The sequence below is a fragment of the Phoxinus phoxinus genome (assembly GCF_949152265.1).
Source record: "Phoxinus phoxinus genome assembly, chromosome: 9".
Classification (NCBI taxonomy): Eukaryota; Metazoa; Chordata; class Actinopteri; order Cypriniformes; family Leuciscidae; genus Phoxinus; species Phoxinus phoxinus.
The window spans coordinates 14,529,208-14,555,932 of NC_136884.1; the positions used below are offsets into that span (position 1 = coordinate 14,529,208).

General features: G+C 36.3%; 1 protein-coding gene across 1 annotated transcript; it reads left to right on the plus strand.

The window, feature by feature from the left end:
* Positions 1-26,305, plus strand: gnai1 (guanine nucleotide binding protein (G protein), alpha inhibiting activity polypeptide 1). Its single transcript, XM_079623651.1, has 9 exons — positions 1-438; positions 14,451-14,493; positions 14,583-14,724; positions 16,174-16,331; positions 18,982-19,110; positions 20,171-20,300; positions 22,958-23,111; positions 24,277-24,484; positions 25,223-26,305. The coding sequence occupies exons 1-8, from the start codon at positions 321-323 to the stop codon at positions 24,465-24,467; spliced, it is 1,065 nt and encodes a 354-aa protein (XP_079479777.1). The 5' UTR covers positions 1-320; the 3' UTR covers positions 24,468-24,484; positions 25,223-26,305.
* Positions 26,306-26,725: the final 420 nt, after the last annotated feature.

Below are 26,725 nucleotides of genomic sequence, written 5' to 3' on the forward strand. Positions count from 1 at the left end.
ATGCATTCGAACAGGAAGCAGCGCGAGCCCGTGAATAGACTGACGCGCTGGGGAACGGATCGCTACGCTTCCACGGACCCCTTTTTCATCCCTTTGAAGGGGTTTACGGTGAAATAAAGGAGGCAAACGGAATAGTTTGATCGAACGAGGCAAGAGCCAAACCATTTCCTCTTGTCTTTTGATTTTCAAGACCCCCTTTTGCGTTCGGTTGTTGGGTATTTTTTTTTTTAAAGAAGGGCGTGTGGTTTTCCGGAGAGGGAGCTGGTGCATGTTGAACACTGTGCGTTAGATTTAAACGGTTCGGATCGTCGTGAGGAAGGATGGGCTGTACGTTAAGCACGGAGGATAAGGCGGCGGTGGAGAGGAGTAAAATGATCGACAGAAACCTGAGAGATGACGGAGAGAAAGCGGCCAGAGAGGTCAAACTCCTGCTGCTCGGTAAGAAACAATTAAACATAGGCTACATGAGAGGCCTAAACTGTCCCGTTTCTTTGCTATAACTGCTTTATAGACGGTCACTACAGCGTAATATTGTTTTAGTGGCTATCAAAACTATAACGGAAAGTTTGAGTTTGCTGTTTGGTGGTCTTCTGAAAAATTCGGGAGTGTTACTTTGTAGCTATCTTTATATTGCTTTATATGTTTTATAACTTTCGAGATGATCAACATTTCACTTTGTACAGAATCCTTATACATTATTATAAACAGAACATTTGGACAGAAGGAAATATTGATCGTTCCCAAAAATGGCCACAAAGTGACAGAGCTGTCAAAAAGAAAACTGTCGCAATGCACTCAAAACAAACCACACACACACTATATGTGGTGCACTGGAAACTAAAAGAGGAGCTTTAAGTAGGCGGAAATGCATCTTTTGAAGGGTCCATTGGTAATGAGATGTTGGGCTGATGATGCTTTTAAATGTAGGAGGGGTCTGAGAATGGCGACCTGTTGCTTCATTGCCTCCTCATTGTGAAATGATGGTATGGTACATTTGATCATGATGTCTCGCGCAACCGAGCATCTGTGTGTCAGCACGTAAATATGTGATAGATTAAATAGATACACATTTCCATGCAGGTCCATGATAGATGAAGACAAGGCTTGCTTTGAGGTGTAGCCTAAATTCATTTATGGGTGATCTCTGGACTGCTGTAGCAAAACAAGCCCCCTTCATATATAACTATTCAGATTCAACAATAAGGACTTCACTGGGCCAGGAGACTTTTAAGCCAGTTGACCAGAGGGCCATAGTTTCATTCTACATTTTTATCACGTATAAAACATAAATACAATTATCTAACATAAATCAGATTTTCCCTTTGATGAAAAATTAAATAAAATACGGTGACCTGGAGGGGACATGTTCGGTTCATTTAGTTTTATCGTGGTCATGACACATTAACTCGTGATAATTTCTTGGTCACAAGATCATTTTGTCGAGGTAACGTCATCCTTATGTCGTGGCCACGCGATGTGAAGTCGTGTGTTGTGGGAACGACATCCTTTTCTCGTGGCCACGAGTTTAAAGCATAAACACACTTGCATGACCACAGCAACCTGGGATTATCAGAAATGGATATTATTCATAAATTAACATTTTATTCGGAATAAAGGATGACAAAAAAGTGCGGAATTGAGAAATTATTATATTAACCTGTATTATAGTCCGACCATTATATTAGGCCTAAGCCTATATTAGCCTATATTTTTTGTGATTTCTTAGACAGCAGTCGAATGAAGTTTGTTATTATCAATAAATGTTAAAAGAATATTATATATAAAGACATAAAATAAGCCTACAATAAAACATACTGTATCCTTCCCATACAGCCGTTTAAATACATTCACTGAACCATGACTTTAAATTTGAAACATTTGTATAAAATTATATAACATTAGGCTACTATTATTTATTTATGTTTCTATCTTTCTTTGTATGTATGTTTTTGTTTTGCGGGCCATTAAAAATGTTGGCAGGGCGAATAGAAATCTGAACTATTAACTATCTGAAAAAAAATCCTTACTGTTGAGCCGTGCTAATTCATATCCATTACTTTCAATCATTCACCAATACCTGCATCTAATGCTATTTACAGTACATTACATTTCTAACCCATATCTAACTCCGTACTGTACCAACAATGATCTAACCGTACTGGAACTAAATATCCAACCTTAACCCTGATATAAAACTACTAACCCAATGCAACTCTGATTATTCATAAGCCATTAACTGTTATGAAAAGCAATTATCAGTTTTCTGCTTTAAAACATTAGTCCATAATGCTAGTGATGAAATTGTTTATGACAGTAAGGCTAGCATAATAGAAACAATTTAATTAAACGAAACGTTGGATTTTTTTTATCTCTTACTGCCATACACATAATTCAGATATTAACAGTGTGATATATCTAAGAACTAGCCTACAAGATAATAGTTTTCATTTCTCAGAGCTAGTTACCAAAAAAAATGGCTAGATATCATACTGATGCCAGACAAGATACAACATTTGTGTCTGTTATCTGTTTGTCTGTTGCATTAATCTGTAATTCTATGTTCAAGAAGCCGGTAATGTCTGCAGTCGTTTTGACCTCAGTACCCACTGCTTCCACCGAGATGTTAGCTAGATGGTATCTCAAATACGTCTCCAGGCAACACGCAGACGCACACAGACACACAAACTCAGACTCAGTGTGTTCAAATTACCCACACCAGTGGCACCAATAGAGTCTGGTGAAAGAAAGGAACCAACACACACATGCACACTCACACTCTGAGTTGTAAACATGGAAGTCCTCTTTGGTTTGCAGAAATGACCAGCACATGGAGGGTTTGGAGAGTTCATGTGTTTGTCTAAAGCAGAACCGTATCAGGCACTGGTCGACCCCGTGAATATCACGCTGGGGTGCATTGACACCTGACGTGGTTTAGCTGCCAGAACACACACGTGCCGATGCAATCGCTCAACGTGCCAAATGTTTGGCTCTAATATGCTGTAATATGAGCATTTCAATAAGCGGTTCAATTGCAATAAAATCCAACAATATTTTAAATCTAATCCATTAGAAATGAGAAAGCGTTTTTTTTTTTTTTCATGGACAGATATGTGGGTTTTTTGTTGTTGTTGCCCAGTAATCTTGTAGATTTATATGAAAGTAATTCATCATACAGAACACATTTGCACAGAGATGGAGCAAATGTGATTTTCTTTCAGTGGCGACGCACATATCTAGATAAGTTTGTCAATGGCGAACATGTAATACTAATGATTTAACTTGATATTATAGCTATTTTTTTTTATTATTTACAGTACTTATTTGATAAGTACCCATGTAATAAGCAGGAATAGGCCTATATTTTCAACGGGGGTTATCACAAAATAAGACTTTGTTTTGGGATACTGACATTTAATGTTCCCATATGAAATGTACACAAATTTGTTTAAACAAACAATTTGTTCGGGCATTTTTTCTCAAAATGTACAATTATTATAACATTTGAAAAACAACAACAAAAGCCACATTATACTATTTAAAAACAAAAAGGGTTATTCCATTGACAAGGCAGTATTTTTTACTTTATTTAATTTTTTACACAAAATTAAAATGACTGTTAAATAGCCAAGTGAGTTCATGTTTTGGCTGGCGAATTTGGCTGAAAACATCACAATGGTCAAATATTGACTGATTGATTTTTCTATCCCTAATACTAATAAAAAAAAATTAACAGCTGTTGCTTTGGGATGATTTCCATTAGATGTTGCTTTAGCAGCTTTTTGGCAGGAAATTGCGAGTGTTTTTGCACCATAGAGGTCGGGGTGTGGTGTACTGCGGATCATAACCTTCGGCTTGTGTTTGATAACCCAACCGATTGCTGGACAGCTGGTCTCAGCGGAGGTGTGTGTGTCGTGTTTGGAACAACAGGGATGAAAATGAACTGACTGGGCCTAATGTAGCAGCACTAATGTCTGTAAACCATGTAAACCTCAGACCATCTCTGATCACTTACACACACACACTGAAGTGATGCATCACCATGCCCTTCAATATCTCCTTTAATGAAAAACACAAGGAATTACGAAGACATTTAGTGTGGAATCTGTTGGTCAAGAAAAAGTTTTTTTTAGCAACGTTAGTGTATGGTATTGTTATCCGTTATAGAGTAGTTGTGTGTCTGTGTGTGGGTGAGTGAAAGCATAGATCAGTCTTTTGGCATGTCATGGTTTGAGGGTTTTAAGAGGCTTTGATGTGCATACCGTTTACATTCCAATGATGTCACCGGAGTGAAAGTTCAGAGAGCCGTTCAATAAATGAACGTCACAAAGCACTCCAACACTACAACTTATCGGTGTTTTCCATTTAGTACAGCTTTAAAGCTTTTAAAAGGGATAGTTAACTAACTAACTTGTTAACTAACCACCAGATTTTGCAGGCCTACGAAAATAAGCAGATTCATTTCTGCAAGTAATATGTACTGACGCATGAACAATTTATAATTAGACCTATAATATAATGTTAAATTACTATAATTATTACTCATTTTACACTAAATTGAAAAAAGTGACTACTTATAAAATATACATTTATATTAAGTATAAAACATTCAAAAAGAATACAAATTTCAATTAATTCAATTAATAGTTTATAAATTAATTAATTTGGTATAATATCTGCGATACTGGCCTTGATAATACTTGGTATAGGTATAATAAAAAATATATTATAAAATATGCTTCATTTATTTTGATTGTATATTACAGTTTTTATCAGTCGCTTTGGTGCATTTCTTAGGTCAAAAGTGCAATTCTTGATACTACTTGTACAAATTCCAAATCATCTAGTCACTTGTGCACATCATTAAAGCAATGTCTTATTCCTTTGAACAAATTGCTATTGCTTTTGTATATATTGCAATTGATAATGTACAAGTGTCACATTTTTTCCACATTTTCAATTGCTCATGTCATGTTGATCAAAATATAGTAGATGGTTGTCTGTTGAATAGTCTTACCCCTCAAAACATCTAGGCATTATTTCCTTGCATAAGCCATTACATGCAAAATTGTTGAACTATTTGTCATAAAGTGTCAAGCATATTACACATTTACACAAAACAAATTCAACTGTGTGTTCTGGGATATAGCGTATAATGGAGTTGGAAATCACCATGTGTGCTGCCATTTCGGAGCATGGTGTCCTAACCCATATCCCCCTTATAGGGCCATACAACACCCAGCATCTCCTCAACTTTTTAGAGACTCTCTACAGGGCTGTCATCCCTGATGATGAGAGGGGTCTGTTTAGAAAGGATTTGCCAAAGTATGTGGTCATTTGTGATAATGTGAGTTTCCATCGATCAAACATCATAAGGCAAATGATGTGTGACCCACCTGAGGATGCTCATAGAATTCATCCCACCTTATTCACCATTCCTTAACCCAATTGAGGAGTTCTTTTCAGCATGGAGGTTCTTTTCTACGTTGCATTGGAAGGGAATATCCGGTGTGATGTGGATGAGAACATGTGGGCCGACAGACAGGAACGTCTGGATGTGTAGATACAGCACTAGAACAGTGATGCGGGCAAAGGGGGTGTTTCCTGTGTTTCTTTCTAATTTAGTTTTTTTTCCCTTTGTGCCCCTTGTCTTTTTCTTACTGTAAATTATTTTGTTTTTTTCTTTCATAAAGTAGCACTAGTAAAAGCTGTGAAAAACAAAATCCTGTCCAGTCTCTTTCAGTCAATAACCCACATACAGGAATATGTAAATAGTACTGTTGAAATTGATATGCCATAGAAGTGCTGCCTTGTGCATTTTCAATACAGTAACTGTCATCCAAACTGTAGACCAAGTTTACATCAGGAAATACTGTCAAAGTACACAGTTACATTGACAACATGCCTAAACATTTTGAAGACCTTGTTCGTGAACAATGACTCAATGACTTATCATTCTGATGACACTGACATGATCATTGGCATGAATATTTACGTTTGAGAGATGTACTAAAGATTTTTAGTGACCGACTAGCTTTAGAAACATATCTATTGTATATTGCAGTTTGTACAAATTGTACTGAGAAATGCACTTATTATTTTGCACATGTTAGGGATGATGTAAAAAATGCACCAAAGCGACTGAGAAAAACTGTAAGTTGGGAGTCAGTGTGTAAATACACAGTATTTATAATAACAAGTTTTAAGGTGTGATTAATAGTTTTAAACGATTTACATTATTTAGACTAAAATACTTGCCTACTTTTGTAGATGATGCAGTCTTTGTAAAATACTTCCCAGCCAATTCCTGACCTAGCCTAACTGAGTCCCATCCAACATGTTTTTCTTCTCATTGAATATCTAGTTTAACTCAGAAAACGGTCACATTTCGACTTCAAGGTTAATCCAAACCCTGCAAAGGAGACAAGAATTTTAAGAAATGAAAAAGCCAAAAGTACTCCTCTGAGTGTGAGCTGTTTGATGACTCTGTGTGTTTTGTGAGACGTGGATTCAATAGAAGATGTTTTGGGAATACCAAATGAGATTGTTAGTCTTCATTAGGAGTTTACGTGCTCAAATTAGTGTGCGAGTCATGATTTTATTGGGTTTCAAAAGAACAAACTGTTCATCTTGGGTCATCTAAGAGACTCTTTGTTTCAGAGATGCACTTGTGCATGTGTCTGTGTGACTGTCTCTTTCTCTCTGTCTTTCCCCTGGATGGGTACATTGATACGTCCCTTTGGGCTCCAGGTCCCTCTGGTGAGACATAATTAAAATATTGTGTCCTTTCCCACTCCCGTTCTCTTCCTTCTGAAGGAGTCTTTCCAGTAACAGGTGTCTGCCCATCTACGTCCCTGCCAGGTCAAATGTTTAATTGGAGCGGTCACTGAACAGCTACTGTAGCTACTGTAGAGTATGCTTTGGGATTTAAAGGAAAAGTGTGCTTTTTTCCAATTTTAAAATATTGTTTTCCCAGTTTAAAGAGTAGAGACAGATACAAGTAAGCCATTTGTTGGTTGACTTTCAACACTGTGGCTCTGTGGTGCTTTCAAAACACTGCTCAGTTTGTTTAAGCAGTCAACTGACTCAACCAATGGTGTTTTTTAATATTATTATTATTACATATTATTCGTAAGACCCAATATCATAAGTTGTTTTTGGAGCTTGATTTATTATTTGATTGGAGCTTTGTTTATTATGACTATGAGGAGGACGTTATAAGCTATATGAAACTTGCAGGATGTTTTAATGGTACACAAATATCTCAAGAGATCAAGGAAAATTGGATTTCTCATGCCATGACTCCATTAAATATACATACAGAAAAAGAAAGATATAGCACTGAACCAATAGGGCACATTTTTTGAACCAAAATGTGAAAAGAAATTACATGGATATTTATTTCATCTTGTGAAAATTCAGAGTTGAAATGTTAACAGATCTCCCCGGCAAAAACAACACGTGAAAATGTATCTGCATGTGAGGATCATTACAAGGGCTTGAAGTGTGTAATATAATACAGAGCGTGTGTTTGCTGTAATCTAATAAGACGGGGCAGTGCGACGAAGCATTGCATTGGAGTTGTCACATGGTGTCAGTGTGTTGAGACATGCTGGAGTTGTGTTTCACAGATAGGGCTGTGATGCAAGTCCGTTATCGATTGCAATCTGTACAAAAATGGGGAGAGGTATTCTCGAAGGGGCCAGAAAAAAAGTGGTCATTGTGTCAAATCTCAAGGAAACCTTGTAGATAGAAATCGGAGATTGTGAAGTGCGACAAGCATGAGGCCAGCTGCTATCAATTATTAAGATCATTATGCTATTCATAAAATGTATGATTAGTGGAATAATAATAAAAAAGCCTTGTGATCTTTCTCAACGCTAGGTGGCTGGCTTACATAATCACACAGGAACTGAAAACAACAGATGCACTTTGATGATGCCTGAGGTGAAATGTGATCAGATTTTTTCTTAATACTAAAAGATTGCAAACATACATAAGACATGTTTTGCAGGATTTAGAGTGCTGTTGTTGTTCTTCTAAACAAAATGATGAAATCCAGCTTTCATCATATATTTTATTTGTAATAACATATATAGAACAGGAGACACATAGACCTATGTAAGAGAAAATATAAAAGCATTTATGCTAAAGAGTTTTCATGCCAAAGTCAATTTTCTACAGTATATGTCGCATAAAATGTTATGTCAAAGCACATTTGCCCTGGTCTATACAGGAGGATATATATATTAGGGCTGCGTGATTTTGGAAAAAAAACTGGCATTGCGATATATTTAGTTTTTCTGTGATGTATATTTTGTGCTATTAAATAAAAATTCACCAGATGAATTGAATAGCTCTATTTAGAAAGAATTCATAATTTTAGAATGATTGGGGTGATTTTGTAAGGGAGTGAATATGCATAAATAAACAGTGCTACATGTTTTTTCAGGTACATAAATTGAATAATCAAATGTAAAATAACAGTCTTCTCTGTATAAATTAAATATTATTAATCTTTGTTACAGCTTCAAAAGTGATTTTCTCTTTGTATTTTGTTGTTTGGTTAACATTGACTACAGACAGGAATATTAGGCTGCTGTCACTTTAAGACCGGATGCACGGATCCAATATAATGATACGCACTCATTTTCTTTCTAAATTGTTTACGTTCACGTAAGCCATAAGCGACTGTGTTTACGAGGATACTCACGAGAAGGGCATTTTGACATAATTTTACATGTATTTGTCCGGTGATTTGCCCATGTATCAAATTAATTATGACATGTAACATTATTTTTTAAAATAGTAGCTGACTACAGTAGCTGGGGGTAAAGCGTATCAGATACGGTTGGGTAAGCATCTGATACGCTTAGTGAACTAGATCAAATTGAATGCTTTTCTGGTTACAAATAGTTTGCCAGGCAGCTTAGTGAGATTAATATTAATTTATTAAGATATGCGTTCTTAAATTGGCTCTAACAGAACAAAAACACATTGTGGACACTTTTTTTAAATGCAAAATCATGTGTTATGTTGTTTCTTTCATTTGTTGACATTTGTTTATCACACCGCAGCTGTCGTATCTGCAGGTTTGCTCACAGTGTCACAACATCTTTTACCTAATTTGTAAGTTTACAAGGTGTGTCGTCATGGCGGGTGTTGTTGTGAGAAACCATTTGGCTCATTCAACCCACAAAAGTAGATGATGATACGTCAGTCAGGCTGAACAATCGGTTGATATTTGCTTATTTTTTAACTTATTTTATTTGCTAAATTACAAACCAAGTGAATCCTTTTATACTTTGTTTCCTCCCATGAGGAGGAGAAAGCATTAGAAAGCACTGTTATGTCAGCAAATGTTTACAGTTCAGTTCTAACAAGTCACAGCTCATATTTGCCTCCAGATGGACAATGGCCACCAGAAACGATGATCAAGGAAAGGAGTTTTATCTGCCACAATGAAGTGGCACATGCTTCATGCGCACAATCAGCAGGAAGCCAAGCAAGTTACTATGACAAATAGGGATTATCATGCATTACTGGAAACGCATGCATATGAGCGATACGCTGCGGAGCTGCTTTTCACTGGCATGCGCCCATCAGGTATCGGAGCCCTCTTTGGCAGCATGTCCTCAGAAACCGGGCCGGTTGCTATGGCAGTGTGACGAGAGACGGGGCTCGAGCATGCGCGCGTACGGATGCATGCATATGTGTGCACGGTCGCATTTGTGTCAAATGGACAAAAGCAAGATGAGTGTAATTGTGCCACAGCTCACAGCTCCTCCACAGTTCATTTTCACGAATAGAAACTGGCTCGCACCTTGTTCCTCTAGTGGCACATTCTCTTTGTTTGTCCGTAGCTTTATAAAGATTTCTCCCAGGTTGCACAAGCCCTGGAGGGCAGTTTCCAGCACTGCTCATAACACAGTTTCTTGTTATAAAAACATACACCTCTATTTTCTGATTCAGTGGTTTAATATTCTGCCACAGCCTGCATGTGGGAATGCTTCTGTTACAGGTGTAATGATGTTTTAGTACGGAAATTAAACTTCTGTTTTGTTTTCCATGGGAGAAGCTGATTTTACACACTGATAACACCGCAAAACTCAAACAGATCTATGACATGACCCTCATCTTTTCCTATCTGTTAATTTATTCAAAAATACTGTATGTTACAATTGCAGTTCATACATTCAATGAATTAAATACACCTCCTCTATGGTCAGTGTTGTTATAGTTAACTAAACCAATATAATATTTTTTTTTTAATAAAACTGAACTAAAATAAATTATTAGATGAAAAACTTAAACGGAAATTAGAAATGTCTTGGCTGAACTAAAATAAAAAAGTACTAAAATTACTAAATAAAAAGGATATTATAATTAGAATATGGTGCAAAAGTTCATTTATTTCAGTAATTCAACTTAAAAGGTGAAACTAATATATTATATAGACTCATTACATGCAAAGTGAGATATTTCAAGCCTTTATTTGTTATAATTTTGATGATTGTGGCTTACAGTTCAACCTCAAGTTCAAAATGAGAATATTGTGAAAAGGTTTTCATAAGCTTTAAGCCACAATCATCAAAATTATAACAAATAAAGGCTTGAAATATCTCTCTTTGCATGTAATGAGTCTATATAATATATTGGTTTCACCCTTTAAGTTGAATTACTGAAATAAATGAACTTTTGCAATTTCTTTTTCTTTTGCATATTCTAATTTTCCGAGTTTCACTTGTTTACACACACACACACACACACACACACACACACACACACACACACACACACACACACACACACACACACACACACACACACGAGTATATAGATAGATAGATAGATAGATAGATAGATAGATAGATAGATAGATAGATAGATAGATAGATAGATAGATAGATAGATAGATAGATAGCATAAACTTCAGGAATGACAAAGAAAAACGGGAAATGTAAATTAATACCTTTGTGTACTGTGTTGTATAGATCAATTACCACCCACAAAGTGCAGGTCTGTTTTTAGATTGTATTATATTGAAATGGCCGAACCATTTTTCCACACTCTTGAACATCGGTCACCATCCACTTACTCTTGGTTTCCATTGTAACCCATAATAAGCTTATCAGATGTTGGTCTTTGATCAGCTACTAAGCCTTTGGCAAAGAGCTGTGCACATTTTGAGTGCATATATGTGTTTATATTAAAGGAATGTTCACAATGTCCAACACAAGTTAAGCTCTACTGAAAGCACCGTGACCATGTTAAACTGGTTAACGTTTGCACAATACGAGCAAAGATATCGGAAAGTGATGTGGCGTAGCAAATGTAATTTTCTCAAAGTCGATTTTAACAGCTGAAATATCACATTGTTGTATTGCTGAACCCCTTTCCCCTGTCTGCCATTGGTTGGACAACCAGATAGTCTTTTAAGTCCATGGGGTTTTTCTGTTAAGCATATCAAGACAACACACACACAGCAGTGTAGTTTTCTGTCTCAGTGCTAGGGAACGATATCCCAGTAGATAAGCTGGCTAAATTGGATTCTATAAGCGGAGCCGTTATTGAACCAATCGATGTAGCAGTAGGAGCTGACAAAGTTTACCAGCTGTGCACATTTGTGAACACACACGGGATAGGAACAGTTAGGTGTGGTCTGATGATTTTATCTACACAGCATTTTATTTACTCGCCATCATGTCGTTCCTAACCCGTATAACCTTGAGAATTGCGTCTGTCTGACTCAATAAACCTTCTTCAAAACTACTTCACGGAAGATAGAAAGCCATAGGAATGACACGAGGGAGTAAATGATGACAGAATTATCTCCTGAGAAGTTAATAAAATATTCATACCAGTGTTGTAGTCGAGTCACCAACTGTCGAGTCCGAGTCGAGTCTCGAGTCCCAGTGTTCGAGTCCGAGTCCAAGTCCGAGTCACCAAAGAAGAGTCCGAGTCGAGTCCAAGTCGAGTCACCATTACCTGAGTTCGAGTCCGAGTCGAGTCTCGAGTCCCAGTGTTCGAGTCCGAGTCCAAGTCCGAGTCACCAAAGAAGAGTCCGAGTCGAGTCCAAGTCGAGTCACCATTACCTGAGTTCGAGTCCGAGTCGAGTCTCGAGTCCTGTGTTCGAGTCCGAGTCAAGTACACTGTATTTACTTTTGTAAAAAAATTAATAAGTTTAGAGATTTTCATTGTAAAGGGATTAAACAATGTTGCGGTGTCCAACTGAGTATGTGTGGCTGTGAGGAAAAATCAAGAGAAAAAAGATTGACGATGTAAAGTAATTTTAACAGTTAACAATAAAACGACAAGCTTCTTCAAGGCTTGGTTTCTTCCTGAATTAATCCGTTTCTCCCGAAATAAATGAAAGTAAGAGGTCGGTGAACTGGGAGAAGAATAAACTTTATGGTTGACTTACTTACACTGTGTATATCTGATATGAATTAAATATGTCGGCAAATATATTTGAAAGGATTGTTTATTGCTACTTCCATAGACACCATTGTATTTTACAAACTATAAATGTATTGTTTTGCTATAAATTGTATGTATTTAAATATCTGAAATCTAAAATAAACATAATTGTGTTATGGTATGATAAGCGGGATTAAAAGAGAATTAAAAAAAAAATGAGCTCAATGTTAAAATTGACCGGAGTTCTCCTTTAAGCGCTGAGCGCGTCCGTCTTTGGCTCAGCGCCAGCCATAGCACGAAAGCACAGTTTGAATTTGGCAGTTATGTCACTGTACATTCGCTCCTTAGTGGTCAGCTCAGCTGCTGCAAAGCGTGCCAAAATCGAAATTGCTGATGAGATGTAGAGGGACTTATCTACTGTTAAATGAATAATGCTCGAGAATGAAGCGTAAAGTGAGTGACGTCAGTGAGTGTGTTGTCAAGCAAGGAGAGCGAGCGGTAGCAGTGTCTGTGAGGGAAAAAATAGATCACGGCCGGTCTTGGAGCACGAAACAGATAAAGTTTAACATCTTATATCAAATTTTTATAACCTATTTATTCAGAAACAACGTCATTCATTTGATGAATGCTCAAGCCCGATTTTATATATCCTCGGCTCGAGTCCGAGTCCAAGTACGAGTCATCAGTCCGCGAGTCCAAGTCGAGTCACGAGTCCAGAGAATGGAGTCTCGAGTCGGACTCGAGTCCAGGGAATAAGGACTCGAGTCGGACTCGAGTCCGAGTCCAGGACTCGAGTACTCCATCACTGATTCATACTGCATGCAATAATGAAAAAATTAAACTGTTAGAACAACTATGTACAACAATGTTCAGTCTTAGATCTTGTATTTCCAGGACTAAAGAGACAGCCGTTGTGTACATCACTCTACAGGGTTTGAAAAATTCACGCAGGGGCTCAGAAACAAAGCACTAAACTGAAATTGTCAGGCTTTTTGAATTTTAATTTTGGTTGTCTGTCTTGAGGGGTTCATACGTGTGAATACATTAACCCAGTCATTGTTCTTGAAATTCATGAAGTTTTACGCTAGTTGTGTTGTTTGTAGACAAATGTTTTAAAGCGAGACACGACTGGCAAAAACATTGGTTTTTTTTTTCACTGGTCAATTTTGCGATTTTTGTCTTCAATAACATGTCTTCTTTCAGACTTGTGGTGAAAAAAGTCAGAAATACACATTTAGGTCTTTATTTTACTACACTTTGTCTGTTTGCGTCTGTAGATTTCTCATAAATTCAACAGAAGTTGGCGTTCTGAGTCATCCCTTGATCCGCGATCGCTGTCTGCTCGCTATCATCACAAACACCATTAGAAAAGCGCTCTCTCTCCTGTACAATGCTGTCGGATCCAAATATGGTCATTTCCTTTTTATCAGCAACCAATCGTGAAAGTAAAAGGGCTGAATGCGCAATCTCATTGGCTGATGATAAAATCTTTAAAGCCCGTTTTCTCAAAATGACTTTTCTCTCATACTGAAAGGTCTGAAATCTCCACTTCAGTAGCACATATATACACCAAACCTTGCAGTCTTGTACCTAGTTATATTATGAAGACATTTACTGAGGTATTTGTAAATATATTATTCCTAGCCTGATTTATATAACATTTTATTCCAAAAAACATGCACAAATCATTTTTTTAAGGCTATAGACAGTATATTCTGATTTACAGGATAACAAAAGTAGATATCCATAAATCCCCCTGTAATCCCCCCCCCCTCCCATCTAATATGTGAACACAATGAAAAAATAATTTTGAACCTGGCTTTAAACTCAGATTTAGCGCATATTTAATGAGATATTGCCTCATTTGCATATTTAAACATTAAATTACAGAAAACTTGTAATACCTTTTTTTCTCATCTTAATGTAGGTAATAAATACTGGGAACGTTTCATGGTGATATCTGCTAGTTAAAAATATTACCCTATTCACCTGTAGTGTCTCGCCTTAACTCGTACGCAACTGCTCTTTTACAGGTGCTGGGGAGTCTGGGAAGAGTACGATAGTCAAACAAATGAAGTAAGTGTTTTGTTTTCATTTCCTAATCTAATTACACTTCCGTTTTAGGCTGAATATCATTTATTGGTTACTCTTATCTCTCGGTATAGAATCATCCATGAGGCAGGCTACTCGGAGGAGGAGTGCAAACAGTACAAAGCTGTTGTCTACAGCAACACTATTCAGTCTATCATCGCCATCATTCGTGCCATGGGGCGACTCAAGATCGATTTCGGAGACGCAGCACGAGCGGTGAGTCACAGGATTGGTGGCATGGTGTGCTTCATTTCTCCCACAGCCAACTTGTGTAGATTCATTGTAAAAATGAAAAGATGGACCACTTGTAAAAAAAAAGAAAGAAGAAATCGTAACGGCCAATATGGCAGCTAATGGAAGTTCTGCCTTTCAGTTAAATAAAACATTGTATGCATACAGTATAAAAAATGCAATTCATATACAGTGATGGAAATACCTCTTCTACTCTCTAAAAAAAAGTCTGTGAAAATAGTGCCCTATGTACTGCATTAATACTGTATGAGGGAATACCCGTATTTTGAACATGGCACATTACACATTCCATTGTATTGTGTTATAGGGTTTAAGGAAACTTTAACAGATAATGTTCTGGCAGACGATTTTTCTTACAGTGTATGATGGCCACAATTTCTGTATTAAAATTGTGATTTATTTGGGGGGAGCATAAAGTAAGTGAAATGTCAGATTTTTTTAAACCTTTTTAATGACCAGGAAAGGTTGTAAAATGTCATATGGTACAACCTCCCCTACAAAAAACAAAATGATATTTCTTAATGAATAATTCATGATTATTTGTAAAAAATAAAATAAATAATAATAATAATAATAAAATACCTTGAAAAATGTATGATTTAAAACTTTTTCTGTGTACACAGGGTGTAAGGAAAATATGTTTTTACTTATTTTTTTTTTAAATAATTATATTTAAACTATAATACATTTAACGATTAAACAATATAAATGGTATTAAAATTTCTAGAAGTTAATACATGAACATGAATACAAAGAGTACATTTCTAATAACATATATTTTAATTAATTGTAAAATATTTTATTTTCCTTTATGCACTTAAACTGTCTAAAACCTGATCAAATTTTGATGTTTTTTTTCAGTTTGTAACTGAATTTTAGTAACACTTTATAATAAGGTCTCATTTGTTAACATTAGTTATGTATTAACCAACATTACCAACAATATTTATTTATCTGTTACTGTTATTTAATAACAATCCAGCTGTTCATGGATTGTTCATGTTAGGTCATAGTGCATTCGCTAGTTAACAAATACAACTTTTGATTTTAATAATGTATTAGTAAATGTTGAAAATAACATTAACTAAGATTAATAAATGCTGTTAAAGTATTGATCATGCTTAACTCATATTATCTTAAATAGTTAACTAATGAAACTTTATTGTAAAGTGTTACCTGAATTTCAATTGATCATCTTTTTTTTAAATCGACCATTTGTCATTTTCGATAAAGGCCTTTTTTTTCAGATCTGTAACAAACCTATTATCATACCAAAATCAAGAAAAACAAGAAGCCGTAAAGGTTAAAAAAACAAAAACAAATAAAGGTTGCGGTACTAAGTCAATTGTGCTTGGATGATTATTAGGACAATGACAATGCTAATTTAAATCTGCTGTCCTCTGTGTGTCTCAGGATGACGCGCGGCAGTTGTTTGTGTTGGCGGGCAGCGCTGAGGAGGGTTTCATGACAGCAGAGCTGGCTGGAGTGATAAAGCGCTTGTGGAAGGATGGAGGAGTGCAGGCCTGCTTCAGTCGATCCAGAGAATACCAGCTCAACGATTCAGCAGCATAGTGGGTCTACATCTCAGTCTTTCTCTAACCATGCTGTCTTCCTGTATATGTCCTCTGCTTCACCTTACACCACATCCTAAGTACAAATGAAGCGCTAAAACACTAGGCGATGAATCACCCAACAGGAAAAAGACAATCTCTTTACTATATATCAATGTTTCTCCTACACAACAAGACTAAATGAGATTGAGATTTGATAATGACCCCAGTAATCTGTCTCTAGAGTTTCAGAATGTCTCAGATTGTGCTCAGAAATATATATCCATAACTTTAAATCAATAGTATTATACGTTTCTCTATGATTTTACATTTTTAATTCTCAATGCCTTATGGGACTGTAGTTATTCCCTTATTGAAGCTGTTATGTACAGTCTTCTTGTAACCTTTTTACAAATTTTGTTTGTAATGTTGTGATTCACCTCGTAGGTTCATGGCTTAAAAATCTATATAACGAAGACTTTTTAATATCCCTATGGGAAAATACTTCCAGAAAGAAAGTATGCTGTTTTTGACCGCACACATCGATTTCTCATTGTCCCAAGTTGTAAAATAAGCATAAAACATGTATCATTTCATGATTATACATTTTTATCGACTGTGATTTTATCATCTCGCACAGCATTTAGCTCTCGGCAGGGGACGAGGATGAATCACCTCATAACTCTTTGTTTTTGTCCTCCACAGCCATTCTTTATTTATCTTTCTCTATCTCTCTACCTCACATACCATCCTCCCTTCCTATCTCTCTCAGCCGGTTCACCTTTTTGGGTGCTCAGCCGTTCATTCCCCCTTCTGTTTTTTACGTTCCCTCCCCTTCTGTTTTTCTTGTTCACTGAACATCAGCCACTGCCAAAACGGCAAGTTCAAACAGCTTTATCCCGTACACTGCCATCTCCTGTCTTGCCGTATCCAGACTCGAACAGTTTGAGCCTTGAACGAGCTTGTCAATATTTGCCCTGCTGCCTGCTTACCGTGCTACTAGAACATGCCGTTACCCTTGACTCAGAAAACCCCGGGACTAGCCACACGCGTACAATGTTGATTTCACATGAGAAAAATACACAGATGAAAGTGTGTCACATGCTGCTACTGTTAAAGCATGCAAATATGTGTGGGTGCGTGTTAAGGTTTCGTTCTGCACAAAACCGCTGCTAAAGATAAAGTAGTTAAACATAGCAATTACAGATAACAATTATGTAGTGTACTCAGAAATTCCTATTTCTCTTAATCAAATAGTAATCACTGTACAAATAGTAGTCACTCTTCTATAACTGTGTGTGTGTGTGTGTATGTGTGTGAGTTTCTCTAACCAGTACTATCCACATAGGAAGCTGCCTTTCAAGGAAGCATCAGAACTGAATAGAACATTATGAGCGTCTGATTAAATGCTGCACATTGTTTTGTGGGACCGATACTGATACGCAGAAGCTATTTTTAATTATTGCTTCATTTCTTTTTTCATCCATCCATTTTCCAAACTGCTTGTCCAATGTAGGGTTGCAGGGAAGCTAGAGCCTATCCCAGTGTCTCATAGGCATAGGCAAGGAGTCTGATTTGGAGTTTCTTTTTTTAAAATTTAAAACGATAACTAAATATTAGTGGATTACATAAAATACGATATTTAATAGTTCTTTTTATTTTGTATCACTCTCACTTGAGGACTCAATGGAATTTACATAAAAAGTCAAATAATTCAAGCAAAAAACAGTTAAAAAATTATGAATATTTATTATTATTATAGTATCACCACTCACTTTATGAATCAAAAGCTTTTACATTAATGTTTTTGCGTGAATTATGAAAAAAATTATTGAAGTATTACATTCATTTATAATTGTTATAATATTACATTCATTTATACGTGGCACATGGAAATCTTGGTTATAATAATACATTTGGAAAATAATTATAGGTTCATTACCAATGAAACTATGTTAACTGTACTTTCCAGCAGTACTTGTTTTTTCTTTTTTCAGTTTCACCTTACTAGTAAACCCCGTTTTGTTCACAGAGCTTGTTGTGATGCAATCTGGGATTGGCCTTCTCTGTGGCGAATACATTAAAAGTGTTTTATTATTCAGCCAAAATTAAATGTCGTATAAGGTTGCATATATTTTAGAACAGTCTTTGCACCAGAAATGCTTGTGATATCTTAAAATGCTGTCTAGGTGGGTAGCTCACTAGGTTTTGGAACAGAGCTTCTGTGTAACTGTGTGTGTGGTACATGTCTCATTTGTATATTTGTGAGTACATAATGTGGTTTGGCTTTTGTTTAAGCTGTTACTAAGCATTACCAAATAGCAAGCTTATGCGTAGCCTGTGTCACACCATTTTAGTCAGGGCCATGAACATCATATGAAGTGGGTAGTTGGCAGACGTTACGGCTAAGCAGGGCTGTTTCCTGAAAACAAACACTGACTGTTGTGCAATTGTTTGAGCGGAGCAGCGTGTATGTTTATAAAATCTGTTTTAGCAGAAGGGGATTAACTGCAAATCCACCCAGGTCTACCCCTGTTCCCCTGTCTCGTGAGAGACCCAGTCTGGACCTCTGGGTCAAGAGATTTACTGGAGCCAACAGGAACTGCTCACTGCACTCATACTATTTCATTTCATTTGAACTAACCCTTCCCTCCCTGTTATATCTTCACAGCTACCTGAATGATTTGGACAGAATAGCACAGGCCACCTATATACCCACTCAACAGGATGTGCTGAGGACCCGAGTCAAAACCACAGGCATCGTGGAGACGCACTTCACTTTCAAAGACCTGCACTTTAAGTGAGCACTTTAGGTTGCTTTATTACAAAGAACGTACTTTCATTTCACCCCAAAATAAAAATCAAACGGAAAATGGTTGGGCTTAGAGAATGAATGCAAGAAAATTAAGCCTATTTTAGGACCATTAAACATTTCCCCTCTTTACTAATTCTCAGTACAATAATGTGAGAAAATATCATTATTATTACTTTGAGAATATGCTTTTATGTACAGTATATACACAATATTGACATAATCACAATAATTTAAATTGAGAAGTGCATTTATAGAATGTGCATCATGGTAGTATATTTGTTTTACTAAATTTAATTTATGCTGATTTCAATAAAAGTGATACAAATCACTTGCATTACTGTTAAATTTGCATTACAGTAATGAGAATTTGGGAGAAGATGTGCTTAATTGTCATTGAAATGATATTGTAATGCAAAAAATTCTAAATTGTTCACAATATTGACTGATTTCTTTGTGAAATTCACCTAGTCATTTATTAGCTTTATCACACGTAACATAATGATATGCATTTGCATATCCATTGATTGAATTAGGAAGTACACCACAGTAGTTTTGGTGTAAGTAAACTGTGAATATTGGGACAACCCACACAGTGTGTCTGCAATCATGGGCAAGAGTGATAGAAATGAGAAGCAGAGAGCGAAAAATAGAGAAGTGTCATTCTTGAACTGGTTTGCAGCACTCTGATTCAGACAGGAAGAGGAAGTACATAGCGTCAGTTTCTTTGCCCATATTTAGCTTTAGACCTCTGAGCAAGGTTTGAAAATTAACTCAATATTTGTGTATGCTATGTATTTGTTATGCTTAGAGCATCACAGCATTAGCTTAGCAACAAGTTATTTATAGAAATTGTGAGTCAAGTTTTCTGTGCACTTCACGTATGGAAAGCTATTTTTGTGTCACACATAATTTCAGTACCAGATCAATCACTTCTGTGGTGTCATTTTAGTTAGTATGCTTCCTTAACAGGCAGCTGTGTCAGCTAAATAGCTCACTCGTTTAAGATTGAATTTTGTTAACCATTTTAAAATGTTGTGTATTTCAGGATGTTTGATGTCGGAGGTCAAAGGTCCGAGAGAAAAAAATGGATCCACTGTTTTGAGGGCGTGACTGCCATCATCTTCTGCGTGGCACTGAGTGACTATGACCTGGTGCTGGCTGAAGACGAAGAGATGGTGCGAACGTACTCCATGTTATTTAGAAAAATACAGAACTACAGTGCTTGCAAGGAGTGCTGTATTGAAATTCCACTTTTTATTCCTTTTCTTTATAAATTAATTCAAACTGGAAGCGGGGAATGTACAAACTTCATTAAAAACATTTTAGATACATTTTTTTGTAGTAAATGTTATACTTTTAAGTAATTGAAGAAAGATATGAAACTCTCCCATTGACTAGTTAGTTAGCTATTCAAAAATGAACTGACAGTGATGATGTGACTAACATTTGCCTATTGTATTGTGATTGGTTGAACACGGTTACTAACGTTAATTAAAAATAAAGGAAACCATTAAAAACATTTTTGTTAACTGAAATAAAGCTGAAGTAAATTAAATTTGAAGTTAAAGAGTTTCAATTAACTGGAGTTAAACAAAAACTTCATAAATTTTTTATTAAACTTAAGTTATTTAAAAGAAGATGAGTGAAAATTACAAAATAACTATAATATAAAAAATATAAAATGAAATATAAAAATAAAAGCTAATTAAAATTAGTATTTAAAACCTATAATATAAATAATAATAATAAAGTAACATAGGGAATTGTGTATTATATTAAATTGATTTAAATCTATTTAATAATTTATAGCTGCCTGATTATATAAACTGAAGCCTACTGTAGAACCCAACATAACTTATAACTTTAATTATTTTTCTGTCTGGCAAGCATTAGTATTTTCTTCAAAAAAATAAATAAATCTGTATACTGTGGTCTGTTTATAAATCGATAGTTCATAAATTGAAAATTCGTTGTCATTTGCAACTTTGGACATTACGCTACATAATAGGGGTGCACGATTCAGAAAATGTCACGATTCGATTCGATTCCGATTTTTAGGCTCAAGATTCGATTCAAAATCGATTTTCGATTCAAAACGATTCTCGATTCAAAAAAACGATTCACAGTATGTAAATGTAGTTTAATTTTTCCTATGTGATTGATTGTAGTAGACTAGGGGTGTGCAAAGCAGCCGATATTTGTATCTGTATTTGTTGAGGGGGGAAAAGTATTTGTATTTGTATTCGAGTAAAATTCAAAATAGGCGTAAAAAAAATAAAAAATTGCGTTACACTTCTAATTTACGTTATAGTGTAAGTATTCTTTAATTATATCCATTATAATAATTATGGATATGCAATATTGGTTGATGTTTTTCCATAAATCCAGCAATGAAACAAGGAACGTCATTGAAAAGAAAATAACATAACAGCCATTACCTCATCCATGGTTAAACCAACTACTAATGAAATACCATTGTGAACATTATGAAGCCTACAGCCTACATCTTGCTGTCTGCAAAAGACAGAGTAACTTAAACGTACCATATAACTCCCACACGTGCATACAATTCGACACAACTACACAAGCATTTTAAACCTTTTTAACCGAAAGTTAACGTTACTCTGTAAACAAACAGCCTATTGTCTAAATTACCGCGCTAAACAGCTGACGTAAACAGAGCGAACATGAGAGCCCCCGACTGCAGATGTCAATAATCTCCCGATCAATCTCCGCTTCCCGAAAGTTATAAACTGCCTCAGGAACCCAGTTAAGGTACAAAAATCTGTTCAACAAAAATAGTGATGGAGTTAAGTGTTTTTTCGCTCAGCCGAGCCCTAGCTCTCTGTCAGCCTGTGTCCGTCCGTCACTCACTCACTCATCCGGTCACGCACTGCGGTCTTTTTAATCTTAATCTCTGGGTGATGGCGTACCATGGGATTTCTCACGTTTGTGGTGTTTCCAAAATACTTAACTTTTGCTTTGCAAAGCAGCATGAGTCCTATCAAGTTCCGTCTTTCCCTCGAGGTTATAAAAGCCGAAATGCGCCCAAATTATCGCCTTCAGTGAGGATGGAGCAGGTTGAATAATTCTTTCTGTGAGGTTTGCGCCGAATGACGTTTGCTGCAATTCTTCTTTTGTTATGACAAGCGTGTGCAGGCGTCAGTGTGAATTCGACGCAGCGCCATCTATAGGAATGCTGAGCTAAACTCATTTCAGGACAATATTAACACGGCAAAAATATATATATATATGAATCGATTTTTGGAATTCTATGAATCGATTCTGAATCGGCAAAGCTTGAATCGCGATTCAAACGTGAATCGATTTTTTTGCACACCCCTACATAACTCATTTTCCCCCCTGTAAACCTGCCATAGATTTACTGGTGACCCTATTATATACAGGTCCTATAGTTTGAAGTGTTTTTGAATGTGTATCGTGTGAATGGGGGTGAAAATTTCTGCCTGACGAGAAAACCAATTCCTGAATTTATCATAAAATCCATGCCAACGTGATATTGATTCAGTCTAAGTCCTACTTTATTAAGGGTTCGCAAACAGGTATTGATTGATTTAATGGTAAATGGCAGAGGGCTAAAGCACAGTCTGTATTCCATAAATCAAGCTTTTTGAGCAGGGGCGAAAGGCAACTCGATACAAAGCTCGGAACGTAGTCATTAAATGATTGTTAACTGGATGGTGTATATCACTGTGTAATGTAATAAAGTGTTTAAAGATGCTTTCAAGCCAAGATACTCAATCAACATCCATTTTCTAGCTCTTTCTGTCCTTATTTCTCATGTTCCATCAACCAACTTCTCTCTCTGCAGAACCGAATGCATGAGAGCATGAAGCTGTTTGACAGCATCTGCAACAACAAGTGGTTCACGGACACCTCTATCATCCTGTTCCTGAATAAGAAGGATTTGTTTGAGGAGAAGATCAAGAAGAGTCCGCTCACCATCTGCTACCCAGAATATGCAGGTCAGACCCCCATACTGGTTTACTCTCGGTTACATGACTGTTCTTTTTTCAGGGCTGTAGATTTAACGCAATTAATAAGATATGGAAAAATAATGCAAATAAAATAATTGAACGCACCCACCCCATCCCAGACCTACGCAATTCATCTTACATTTCATACCCATGATTGGTGAGGAACATGAAGCAAGGCAACAACTCACGGCTTGATGGAGCCTATAGAATACAGTTTCAAGATATCAGGGCAAAAATCCCCCTGTATGATTTATTTTTATATTCTACCAGTATCAGCACGGAAAGCGTTTTTATCACTCCATTTGCAGCATTTCTCACAGCGAGATCATACTTTTACAAATACAAAGTTGTCTATTTGATGCTTTTCTCATTTAAAACAATAATGGCTTTAAATTATGTTTTAGGGGGTAATTTCCCAGCCAAATTTAAAGAATAATTTGTTATTAATTAGATTCAAAATATGAATCGCTTGACATCCCTATACTGTATATATATATATACATACACAAATTATTTGAAAAGGTTAATGCTGAAATTAAGAAAATTGTATTTCCTCCCTCAGGCCCAAGTATAGTTATTTACTTTTACAAAACCTAAACCGAAAAATAAAGCACTGCATTATTTCAACCCCATCACAGAAAATGTGTACATATCAGAAAAATGTTCAAATTATGATTTCCAGGTCTGAACATGGATATAAATGAAACTCTGTAATATGATGGACATTTCTACAGCTCTAAATTATTATCTATACATTTATATCAGCTAGAACTTGCTTTTTGCAAGGCTTCTGTTTGAAAAATTATTTTTAAATATATATTTAAATATTTCTATCACTTTCGAAAAGACTTGGAAACAGAAATCCATTTATCAAAACGCGTGGAAACCCAGTTGGGATACATGTTACAATTTGAATATAATTTGCATAGACAACTGAATTAATTCTATTATTATCACAATGACCATTCAAGCATTAAACCAAATCAAAATGTTGAATGTTACGGGGGTTGGAGACCAGAGCAAAAAATTACTAAATCACAAAATGTATGTGGACCCTAACATATTACATTGTTTCCAGTTATTTGATGTCACAGACACACCATCCTGTGACATCACTTCCTCATACTGAAACTGTTTCCTGCCCACCTGACAGGGTCAAACACATACGAAGAGGCCGCAGCCTACATTCAGTGTCAGTTTGAGGATCTGAACAAGCGGAAAGATACTAAGGAGATCTACACTCACTTCACCTGCGCCACAGACACCAAGAACGTGCAATTTGTCTTCGACGCAGTGACCGACGTCATCATCAAGAACAACCTGAAGGACTGCGGACTCTTCTAGAAGCGGGCTTGTATCTGGTGAGGCTCAGCTTCCTCAGGGTCACGTGTGCCATGCTGGCTATGCAGCTTGTATTTATGTGCAATGTAATCAATGTTCATATTGCGGATGAAGTCACATCCTGGCCCTGGAGCCATCGTGGAATAAAACATTACAGGACGAATGTGTGCTTAAGGGTGACGTGTGTAGTGGGTTCAATGTTTAAGGGTTGGTTTGCCCAAATTTTTTATTTCTGTCATCATTTCAACACCTTCATGTTATTCTAAACCTATATTACTATAGGTTGACATGAGTGCAAGTAAGTGATGAAAAATAATTTTGTTAAATAATTTCTTCAAGTTAAGAGCCGGACTACTTCTTAAGGGGAAATATCTTTGTATACATGCATTACTCCCCAAAAGATTTTATTTTTGAAAGAAATTAATTATTTTATTAAGCAAGGACGCATTAAATTGATCATTAAATTGATTGTTGGGTTGACGGCTTGGTTGTAGAGTTCTGCACACAATAATGAAAGCTGTGCTTGTTTGTCATGCTTCACTTTTTGAAAAAATATCTTTGTTTCTTGAAAAATCTGAATCTGAATATTTTTTGCCATTCTGTTTAGTGCAATATGTGGCATACAAATTCCACACTTCACCTTTAAATTGTGATGTTAAATGTGGAAAAGTGATGCGTGTAAACAGTAAATAGTTTACTCATAATGCCTAATAATTTAAGTTACATTTAAGTAACTCTTCTTTTTTCTTTTTTTCTAGGTGCAATTGAAGCCAGTTTTGATGTGCATTTTGTTGGAGAAAGATTGCAAGACTAAGTATGAGAAAATTAGTCTTGGAACAGTGCTGTACATTACGCCACTTTTGTCAGCTTTATTTATGGTTTTCGTCTTTGGAAATTTTAAAAAGTAGCATTTAAAAATGAATTGTGTCGAATGTTCGTACAGTCGTTGCTGTCACGGCCATGTTGTTTATTTCCCCCCCAGACACAAGGGATTTCTTTTTATTTTGAGTTCTTGCATCAGAGAAGTTTCCCTTTTCTTGTAAAATGTTACTTTTTTTTTGCCTTTGCGGTTGTTGCTATGGGGAAAGAGGAAGATTGTGCTACTCGATCCAGTCTGTTGGTTCTCGTGCCTTCGCATGCGTTTCTGCAGTCTTTGTCCATTTGCTTGGGTTTGCCTGCTGAATATCTCTCCAACGTCAAAAAAATGTCATACTGGATGTTACTAATTTGAGAGCACAAATCCTCATATGCATTGAATGCGAGTGTGTGTGTGTGTGTGTGAGAGAGAGAGAGAGAGACAGACAGAGAGAGTGTGTGCGTGTATCTGTTTGCGTGTTTATGTATGTATATAAATATATATATATATATATATATAATACGCCGGTGGAGAGAAAGCTAATGGTTAATACAATGAGCGGTGGTGGTCCAAACCTCTGTGTCTCCATGGCAACAAGAGTAGACCAAACAGCCACTTCAGATGGAGAGGAGTCCTGTTCAGCTGTCAGACGCCGAGACGCACGCAGGACTTGGAATCTGTCTCTCAAGCACCTGTCATCAGACACTGGCCGCCATTTTAATGGCTTAATGCTCGGAGAATGACGCGTTGCCGAGGAACGCCATCATCGAGAGACAAAGCGACTGAGAAGGTTCGGGATTTCACAGAAGAAGAAAAAAAAAAACAATATGAAAATGTCTGCAAGAAGACATTTGAGGCAAGCGATACTGTTGATTAATTTTGAAGAAAACTGCCACCTCTGTCTGTGTGTTCTCCATATTGGGGGAACATTTGTACACTCATTTCCCTTATTTTGCTAATAAAAGGCATTTACTTCCTGAGTTGTATCCTGTAGCCTTTGTCACATTACTTACTGCTTGAGAAAAACGCATTCTAAAACAACTTGGCATGTATCTTTTGTGGAGGAAGAAGAATACATTCTTCCCAGAATACATTGCAATGAATACATTGAATACATCTAAAATGTCTGACACAATCTAGAAAAACATTTAATTCTACACCGATTGTTATCGTTAATAATACTTTAGGGCAATTCAAAATTGATTATTTTGCCTAATATTGTTGTGCTATACAAATTAAAATATCACACAATTAGCTTAGCAACACACGCTAACATAAAACTCCATATAAATGAATGATCTCCTGAGTGAACGGAGTCTCCAGTTGCAATTCTGCAATAAAAGCGTCTGTTAAAAGAATGAATGTCATGTGTTGTAAATGTGAGGGTGAAAAAGTTCCCCATGCA